This window comes from Herpailurus yagouaroundi, unplaced genomic scaffold, assembly GCF_014898765.1.
Source record: "Herpailurus yagouaroundi ecotype Mexico unplaced genomic scaffold, PumYag 160, whole genome shotgun sequence".
In the NCBI taxonomy this organism is placed as follows: Eukaryota; Metazoa; Chordata; class Mammalia; order Carnivora; family Felidae; genus Herpailurus; species Herpailurus yagouaroundi.
In genome coordinates this window covers 53026094-53035563 of record NW_024412401.1, presented here as the reverse complement: position 1 = coordinate 53035563, position 9470 = coordinate 53026094, and the positions used below count along the sequence as shown (strand labels likewise).

Below are 9470 nucleotides of genomic sequence, written 5' to 3'. Positions count from 1 at the left end.
AAATGCTTGCTCCTCTGACCCACCCACTTCTCATGGGAGGCAGGGGGAGGGCGGAGGGCAGGCAGATGTCCTGCACACCTTTAATATCACACGGATAAAGGACGGAGATTGCTAATGCAAACCCATTTGGAAGATGCACCCCACCTACAGGTTTCGATCCCTTTCTTCCCCCACCTTGCTTTAAAGCATTTCAGCCAAGTCACTCTGGATTTCCTCAAGCACTCTGTAAAATCTCTAATTTTGTCAAATGACAGAAAATCGAGGGACACACAGCCTGAGAAAGCACATTCAGCTTTAGGGCTTTTTTTTTTTTTTAATTTTTTTTTTTATTTAAATAAGGAGAATTCTTTCATATGGAAAGAGCTAGTACAATCACATATTTGAAAGGAGAAACAATAGGTACTGATCGGAGGGAAAGGGCAAAGGGTGAGTGCCACCATGGCCTGCTGAATCCACGATTCCGTTTCCCATCCAAGGCAAAAGCTTCCCAGAAAACGTATAAACAAGCTGCACATTACACCTTTAGCCATCGTCTGCCCTTTCAAATATCTGGTCTACATGAAAAGACAAAGAGAGGAAAGGCCAAAATAAAAACAAAAGGGAACAAAAACAAAACACAACCCTCTTAAGAACAACAACAAAAAACCCAAACCCTTTTACTACACAAGGCTTGAAGTCAAAAGCTTAAGAGTACAGTATCCCCTTTAAACAATGGAAGAAAGTCATCCACACAGAGCCTTAATAGGAATTTCCACTCTGAGGCTTCCTAACATGCTGAACACAGGGTCCTGGGGACACTGTCCCCCAGCCAGGGTGGGGGAAATGGCGAACAGCAAGATCAGATGCGCCTGAAGATCACTAGCCAAATATGTGCTGGTGGTCCTGGAGGAGGGCGTGGCTAGGGGACAGTGTCAGACCCCAACACTGAGCCACCCTGTCCCAGGTGAGCTCTGTCTCAGGTCCATCTCATTTTCAAGCAGGATGAGCTGGCTTTCCGGAAGTCTGCGTTTCCCATTCATCACAAACCATGACAAAGCAGAGGCACTCTGTAGTGTCCTCGGTTGTCAAAGGCCATTTCCAACTGACCTTGTAACCCAGGCTTGCTCTGCAAGAAGTGCAAAGGGACAAATACAGATTTGAGGGGCAACATGCAGCCGCTTGGTGGAGGGAAACAGAACAGCAGGGAGGGGCTTTACCGGTTTGCCACACACTGCCTCGGTGGGCCGTCTCTGAACACGGCCGTGCAACCACGTGCACACCCTCAGCGTCCTTGGCTCTGAGCATCATTCACAAACCTCACCCACCATCCAGAAGGCAGATCCTGAAGATGGGAAGGCCAGGGCGTAGTTGGAGACCCGATGTCGACACTTAACAAAGATACCCCAATATCCCCAAGAAGTGGCTGGATGACCACAGCTTTGCACTCAACCAACCGATTTCTGAGTGTGTAGGTCCATCCTTTGTTTTCCCTCTTGAGGAACCCAGAGCCAGAAGTGTATGAATTCCAAGTTTGAAAACAAAAGTAAGGTGGATTAAAAAGGGGGAAGCAACAGTAAAGAAAACCAGACCAAATACAACTGGCAGAGAAGTTTTCAGTGGGTGCATGCCTCTTGGATACTCGACCCCACACTCTCAGACTTCGCCCTGTTCAGTAGTTGACGCTGGACGGACACTACCGCAGGGTCGCCTGTTGCCGAGCAACGGGCCGCACCATCAATGGCCAAGGCCAAGCTGCCAGCATCGGAAGGGAGGCAAAGGTGCGGTGAGAGAGCTCCGACCCCTCCCCTCCCCTCCCCTCCATCTCAGCAGCAGGAAAGCTAAGTGCTGGTCTTCGCCTGTTCCCACCAAAGGCCCCACGGCATCCTGGCAGAGGCCTCTGCGTGGATTTACACTCTGAGGATGAGGGTTTGAAACCAAAATAAGACCCTAAGCCCCATTAACCTTGAGCGTGGTTCTAAAACCACATGAAAGGAAGAGATATTGCACCTTAAACACCTCTGCACTATAAAACTGCATTTCATCAGACCAAGGAAGGGACGGGACGTCGGGCAGGCCTCAGGTCTGCCCTCTGCCCCGAGTCCAATTTAAAATCTGCATCTTAGTGGGAAAGAGACGGCAGCTCGGGCACACGGAGGTGGTGAATGCACTGAACTTCACATGCAATTTCCTGGCCTTTCCCGCACAGAATAATTCAGACATTATATATAAATAGAGCAGTGAAACATTTACTGGTTTTCACCTAGACCTACAACATCAATACATATAAATAAATTCTAGTGTTTTGTTGTTTTTTTTTTTTTGTTTTTTATTGGGGAGGGGGAGGAGAGAAAATACAAGGGTAGAGAGAAGGGCTGGAGAACAGGTGACCTTGTTTTTATTTTTTCTCAAAACAGAGAGGACTGTCACCCTGCCGGCAGGTTTGCCCGCAGGGTACGTCTTGAGTGTGTAACGGCATCCACGACTGTTCTGTTGAATTTCAAAACGAGAAAACCTTTTTTTCCTTTTGACATACAACGTGCACCGGAATTAGGTGTGAGGGTGTGGCCGTGTTTCTAAGCGTACAGGTGAGCGAGGGTGGCTCCTGCGGGGGCAGGTGGTGGCAGAGGGGAGCTGTGGGCAGGGCGGCTGGTCACGGGGACAGCAGTCACACACTTGCAGGGGAGAGAAAGAGCAGGGGCGCACACGGGGGCGGTTGAGTGCGGGCAACTCCTCGAGTGAGCGGCCCTTCGAGAACGGACCTCAGAGTAAGCTAAGCTTCGGGCATGAAGGTGACCAGCTGGTAAGCAAGGTCTGAGGGTGGAGGCAGGAGGGGGAGCGCGGCAAGCTGCGGACTAAGCAGCAGGGCGGCTTTCGGGAAAGCCGGCCCTCTCCAGGTGAGCCCCGCAGACGCCCGGCACCCTTGCGGGCAGGACGTGCCCCCGCTTCCTTAGAGCAGGGAACGGGGACAGGGAGTCGCGTGCGCAGTTCCTGAGGCCCTGCCCTGAACATACAGCTCAGAGCCACAGGGTGTTACACGTCTGTGCTGGCACTCAGGGTGGGCTCTGCGGGGCACGTCCCCACTCACCGGCTGCTTGTCCTCTGAGCCAGATCCTCCCAGGAGCCGCCAGCGGGCTGGCTGGTTAGATGCTCTGCAGAGCACGTGCATTACTTGACATTTCCCTTCCCCTCTCCCTGGAATGACAAAACCTGGGACGATTTCCTTCTAGTTCTTATTTTAAGAAGAAACAACAAAAAACCAGCATAAAATGGCTCACACAAACAGTTTGCCAGAGGCGTCGCTGCAGACTTAAGAGGCTGTCGTCTTCCCCCGAGGCTGCTCCCAGGCTGCTGAGGAACAAGGGTCAGACCCTCGACCCTCCCTGCCCCGGGACCCTGCCCCAGTCGTCCGCAGAGACGGACACCCGCTGCCCAGCTCCGATGCCTCTGTCCCAACAACCCGGGTCTGCCAGTGGGAGCCAAAAAAAAAAAAAAAGAAAAAAGAAAGAAAGAGAAAAAAGAAAGGGATCCCTCCCAGCAGCCTCGCACGCCACACGCCTCTGCCGCAGACCCAGTCAGACGACCGTCCGTGCGCCCGTCCCCACGAGAAGGGGCCTCACGATCTCCGGGGACGAGCTGGGTGAAAGATGGCAGGACAGGAAGATCCAGACGAGAGACAGGCTCAGGAAGAAAAGAGGAGGGCATGTCACGGAAGGCTTCGAGAAGGGCGTGCGGGTCAAACAGCAGCCCCCAGGTGGCTGGAGCCCCAGACGCGGAGGCGCCGCGGTCAGCTCGCACCGTCCGGGTCACACCGGAAAACGCCAGTGACTGTGTATCTCCGTGGTTTCCCTCAGGTGCCCAGGGGTCAGCGTGTCCACCGGCCGTAGAAGGGTCCAGGACAGAGACTCTGTGTAATTCCTATGCTAAAATCGTCATCAGCTTCACTGGGCTGTCCCTAGACTCCAGGGGTCCTCAGGCCAGGGGCGAGAATCCAACCGTGACACTGACCCACCTCCCCTGTCTCTCTCGCTGCTCCCAAGCAGGCAGCCGCCCCCGGCATGGCCCGGCACCGGTTCACCGACGGAGGAAACGCGGGGGGTGGGGGGGCGCCCGCCTGCGTCAGGTGTTAAGGGATCACAGCGACGGGCCAGCGGAGCGGCAGACGCGGTTAAGGGTAGGACCGGAACAGGAGGAGGTGAGGGAGAGGATGGCAAAGTAGAAAAGTTCAGCTACGCAGACATAGCTCGTGTTTTTGTTTTTCTTTTCCTTCCGCCTTTGTAAAAACTTCAGCTGCTTTTTACAACAAAAAGCCTCCAACTACAATGGCCCTGCTGACAAACCACTGTGCCTGGGGCCGGGAAGGCTGGGGACCCAGCGGCAGAGCGGAGCGGGGTTGGGGGGGGCGAGATCATCTGTACTGCACGAAGGTGGGAGTCACTCCACAGTCACGGTGGAAAGGAGGCGGGGACGACGTGGGGTCGGGGTCGTTTGCTTGCTTGCTTGCTTGCTTGTTTCGTGTTAAAGCGAGCAGGTCAATGTCACGTATCCACGGGGGCAAGCCGGTTGGACGATGGAGCTCTCAGGAGTGGAGAAGAGAAGGGAGGTCTCTCAGTCCAGGCCAGGTGGTTGGACGGTGGATCTAGTGCGATGCCAAGGCCAAGCGGGGGCCCTGTCCTCAAGGCGGGGGGCGAGGCGTGGCCAAGCACCTTCAGGCCTTGCTCTCCTCCACTTTGACCGCCCGAGGCTTGATTGCTCCGGTTCTCTTCATCTGGGAGGCGGCCGAGGGGGCCTCCTGGAGTTTCACAGCTCCCAAGCTGGGTTTTTCATCCACTCGTTGTTTGGCCTTTGGACAGATGAATGGGGACAAAGACAGTTACCCTTCCGCACAAACACCGGTCTGGATACACAGCCCCCACCGCCCCCTGGCTGCTTCTGAGTCACAGAGAAAAGCCACCCTAAGAAGCCCATCCTTTGGTGGAAGGACCGGACTGAGAAGGAACTGGCGTGAGTAGGAAGGACACTGGCGTGAGATGCTCTCTCCCCTCCCACGGGTGCTGAGGGCGGTGACTCGGAGAGGCAGGAAGAGGCTGGGTCCTCCGGGAAGCATTCTGTGATGCCCACGGGCCTCTGAAGGAGCAGCACTTCCCAGGCCGACCCGAGAGACCTTTTCAAATCAGTGCCCCCCGTGGCCCAAGGGTAAAAAGCCCCCGAGCAGATCCAAGTGCACCCCACGAGTCGGAACTCCCGGATGTTTGCCGAGGGGCACGGGGCCACTAGGTGGACTTGGTCCTCCCCAATCTTGGACCTCCCCTGCCTCCCGCTCTATGGAGACCTTTCCCCAGGACCCTAGTATGCCCTCGAGATTCCCAGCCAGGGTCCCATTGACCTGCAACTCTGCGCAGTGGACGGGTCACAGAGCGGCCAGCCTCGACTCTGCCCCTCCCCCCCCCCACCGGGGTGCAAACTCTGGAAGAAAGCTTTAGCAGCTCAGTTCAAGCAATTCAAGGAGCGACCCTCCAGGGAACCAATCAAACTTCCACCTCCACCAGCCAGGAATGCGGTATTAGTAAAAAACCACGCCTGATGCGTGGGAGCTCTGGAGCCCCATCGCGTTTTAGAGCAGTAGCCGAGAACGGTGCCTGAAGGCAGAGACCCTGAGAAACCCCTTCTGTCACAGAATGGGAAGGCGTCGTTCCACGTGTAATCCCACCCAGCCAAGACAGAGACGAGACACAGCACTTACTGGAGCCGGCACGCGCACGCACACACGCGCACACACGCACATGCACACACGCGGCTTCTAGAGCTGACCCACAGACCTAACCGAGTCCCAGCGCCTTCACAGCCCAAATCGCTGTGGAAGGAGAGTCCACCTTCTGGCACCACCTCCTCAGAGGAATCCACATCCTCCCTTCTCTGCAGGACAAGGAAGGATCCAGACGCCCGTCAAGAGGAGAACTGCCTTCGCCAGGAGGGACTCAGGCTGCCGGCTGCCGGCTCCCGGCGCCACACTCTAAGCGCTTAGGGCACGTCTCTCTTTATAAGAGGAGCACTCAAATGGGTTGGACACAGTCCCTTCTCTTTTGGCGCCTGGAGATGGGCCTAAGCGTCCGGGGCTGGAAGGTCTGGAAAGCCATCTTCTACCTGTTGAACGTAGTGTCCCTGCACAGAGCCCATGTTAACTGCTGATCCAGAGGGCTTCCCACTGGGGCTAGCAGAGCTAGGCCTGAAAAAACCAAAGGCAGGGGGTGAGAACACGCGCGTCGCCAGACAATGGAGTCAAGCCTAGCACACAGCGCGGCCCTGGCTCGGGCGGCACCCTCTCCGACAGAGGAAAGCCAAGACCTCGGACAGCCAGAGTGCAGAGGGTGCCGGGGCGGCTCACGCAGACGCACCCGAGGGCACAGAGGCCAAGGCCCCTGCCGTGGGCAGACACTGACCAGACGGGTGGACGGGCACCGACCGTCTCTCAGGGTTTGGGGGGTTTGGGCCAATGGGATTCTGTGACCCAGACACACGGTCTATGCAGCTGACTTAAGGGCGGTGCGGAGTATTTTCTTAGGTTTTCACTTTTGTATACGATGGGGGTGGGAGGGGCGGAAAGGGAAACCAAGAGCAACAAAAATCTTTCGGGACGTCTTTCTGAATGTGTTCCACTGACTGGACAATCAGTTCTCGTGGACGCTAATTACATGCCACGTGGAGAAAAAGATTCTGTGGTCAAAAGCTTGAGAAGTGCTATGTGCTGAGTTTGTCAGGACCCGCGATGGTGGGGGTACCTAGACCCCCCTCGTGCTGAGGAGCATGACCCCCAATAAGCACGTCCAAGGACCTGACCGGAGGGCCCTTTTGTGGCAGGACGTGCCTCAGAAGCTCTGCGTCCAGAAAACACGGGAAACACTGCTCTGTGAAAATATACCAATTTCCCCAACCCCGCTAACATGCCAGCCGAACAAAGGCTATCCGTTAATGTTTATGTTTTCTACATAGTCTTTCTCCAAAGAGTTGGCTGCTGCCATTCCTACGCTACATAGACACGGACGACTCCTGTCATGTGAGTTTCCGTGTTCCGGCTGGTCTCTGTCCTTGGATGCGGCTAAATGCCACCTGTGGCAGCCACGGAGACACAGCATCTGTTCATCTGCGAAGCTCCCTCCGGTCCAACCTACGCTCACTGTTTGTGTGGCTGTCGGGCCGCACCTTTCCTACAGTTCTGTTGTTTTGACCTTTGTGAAAAACGTGGCTGGGGAACAAAACAAATAAACAAAAATAAGTGAAGCCAAGAGAATAAAAGAACAGAAAAGATGATGAAATGGGGAAAAGGTCACAAAAAACGCCTTTCCCTGGAAATGTGGAAGTATGGAATGACCAGACGGATGGGACAGGGGAGAAACGCAGCCTCGACACTCCAGGAGCGACGGGGCAGCGTGGCCACGGCACGAAGACTCGAGATGGCGACCTGATGTGCAACAGCGTTCCCTTCAAGGGGCCCGGGCCGCCCCGGAGCCGGGCTGCTGACCTCTCACGGGGCAAGGGCGCTGCGAGCCGTGCACGTCTGTTCTCCCCACCCCCTGCCCTGCAAGCCCGAGGGCTCTCCAGGCTTCTCCCACATGAGACAAGAGTTGGCTGCACCCACCCGTGGGCCCCACGCCACAGCATGCTGCCTCCTGTCCCCGCACACTTCTCCTCAGGGGCGAGCAGGTCAGCGAACCACTGGTTCTGCCACTTTCTAGTAGAAGGAATTCAGCACGGGGATTCACACAAAGCCACCTCCAGATCCAGCTAAGTAAGGGACCTGGGGCAGCTACTGGAGGCTGAGACCGAGGCCAAGGACGCGAAGAGAAGGTGCCGGTCCACGCTGTGGGAGGCACGGACGCCCCCGTGAGGCCAGCAGCCACCGGCCTGGCAGGGCCAGAGGCCTGGTGCAGGGGACAGGCAGCCCTGAGGAAAGGGGATTCTCCCCGCCTTCCAGGGCCTGTACCTTCCTGGCCAGTGAATCCTTTGTAAAATCTGGTGAGAAAGCTGTGAGCAGTCAGGATGGGCCTCACACTAGTAAAACATCCGTTGTTCCTTTTCCTACCTTTCCGAAAAGCTCTCCCAAACCAGAGCATTTTATTATGATGATGATTAAAGGCAAACTGCTCTGACAGTTCCTGATTTCTCCATGGTTAACTAAAACAGGAGCGTGTCCCAGCACTGAAACTTCAAGGTGACACGTGGCCTCCAAGGGGACCCAGCCTCAGGGCCCTTCCGGGGCTCTCCCTGGTCCCCTAGGACTCGCCAACACCACTGAGTCGCATCTAGACCAAGTACTCGGCGATGCAGCATCCGACTCCCAGGGCATTTCTTTACCTGTAAGTCTGCGGCGATGGCACGGAGCCTCCTGAAGGAACATTCTGTTTACTGTCGGCAAAGTGGAAGCCCTTCATCTCCATCTGAGAGGACTAAAGACACCAAGAAGGAATGAGGGGTCACTCGATGGCCCTGGAGACACCTGGCCCTCACTGAACCACCCGTGCAGAGCCGATGAGGACTTCTGCGGACAGAGGAATTCTCTAAAGAAATGCGTACTCCCCTGCCCCCCAGTCTAGGCTCAGGAGGCGGCTTCTTGGAAGTGGGAACTGTACTCTGTGTTTTTGTTTTTTTGGAGTGCAGTGGGGAGAGAGGACTGTGCGTCACCACCAGGACGGCCATCAGCAGAGCCCAGGCCAGACACATTTTCTGGGGATCTGGGGGACCGGTCTCTGAAATGGCCCCACAGCGGCTCCGCAGGCCGAAGGGCCCAAGCATCAGCATCAGCTACCACACTCCTCCCCTCTGCTCTGGGCCTTGGTTCCCATCGCTGGCTTACACAGGAACCAAGGGGGTCCCACCGTGGGGTTCCCCACGAGCAGGAAACCAGTGGTCTGGTGAGGCCAAGAGCTTGCCCCTCACCTAGACCTCTGGCACTTTCTGCCACAACAGTGGTTCCTGACTAGCTAGTAAGGGTTCTCCCCAGGACGCGACAGGATGAAGTCATCCTTACCTCTCTGCTGGTGTTAAGGACCGAAGGCTGGGACCCAGGTGGAAGGATTCGTCGGGGAGCCCCGACGGAGAGGCTCTGCCCCTGTGGCAGCTGGATGGACTGTGGCAGAATCAGGGGCTGCTGCCCGGAGCCGTACCGAGGCAGAGGCAGCTGGGAGCCAGGCAGCGGCATCGTCAGCTGCTGGATGACAGGGACAGTCAAGAGGCGGCATGGACGTTGGGGAGAAAGCCACAGACTACTGGGCACACCTGCCCCCAAGGGTAAACACAGATTATGCTTCAGGTTCTCGTCTCAAGACAGCTAAAGAGAGGCCTCTGCGCAGCCGTAGGTTCTGGGTTTCTGTTCGAGCACACCCTCTGAGGGAGGGGCAGGTCTGATCGCCGGAACAAGGCAGGGGGTGAAGATAAGCCCAAGGCCACGCACGCGGCTCCTCTCTAGGGCTGCAAGAGCCACGTGCACCCCACACCTT

At 56.3% G+C, this 9470-nt stretch overlaps 1 protein-coding gene across 7 annotated transcripts in view; it reads right to left on the bottom strand.

The window, feature by feature from the left end:
* Window positions 1-320: 320 nt before the first annotated feature.
* Window positions 321-9470, bottom strand: part of PRRC2B (proline rich coiled-coil 2B) — a 91256-nt gene continuing 82106 nt past the window's right edge. For 2 of the 7 annotated variants that reach the window (XM_040482672.1, XM_040482674.1), the window contains 4 exons: window positions 9002-9181; window positions 8329-8420; window positions 6121-6202; window positions 321-4819 (listed from right to left, as the gene is read on the bottom strand). In XM_040482672.1, the coding sequence (XP_040338606.1) occupies window positions 4685-4819; window positions 6121-6202; window positions 8329-8420; window positions 9002-9181 (489 nt within the window). In that variant the 3' untranslated portion in view covers window positions 321-4684. The remainder of the gene's footprint in view (window positions 4820-6120; window positions 6203-8328; window positions 8421-9001; window positions 9182-9470) is intronic. The other 5 variants (XM_040482673.1, XM_040482675.1, XM_040482677.1 and 2 more) reach the window with 3 other exon arrangements.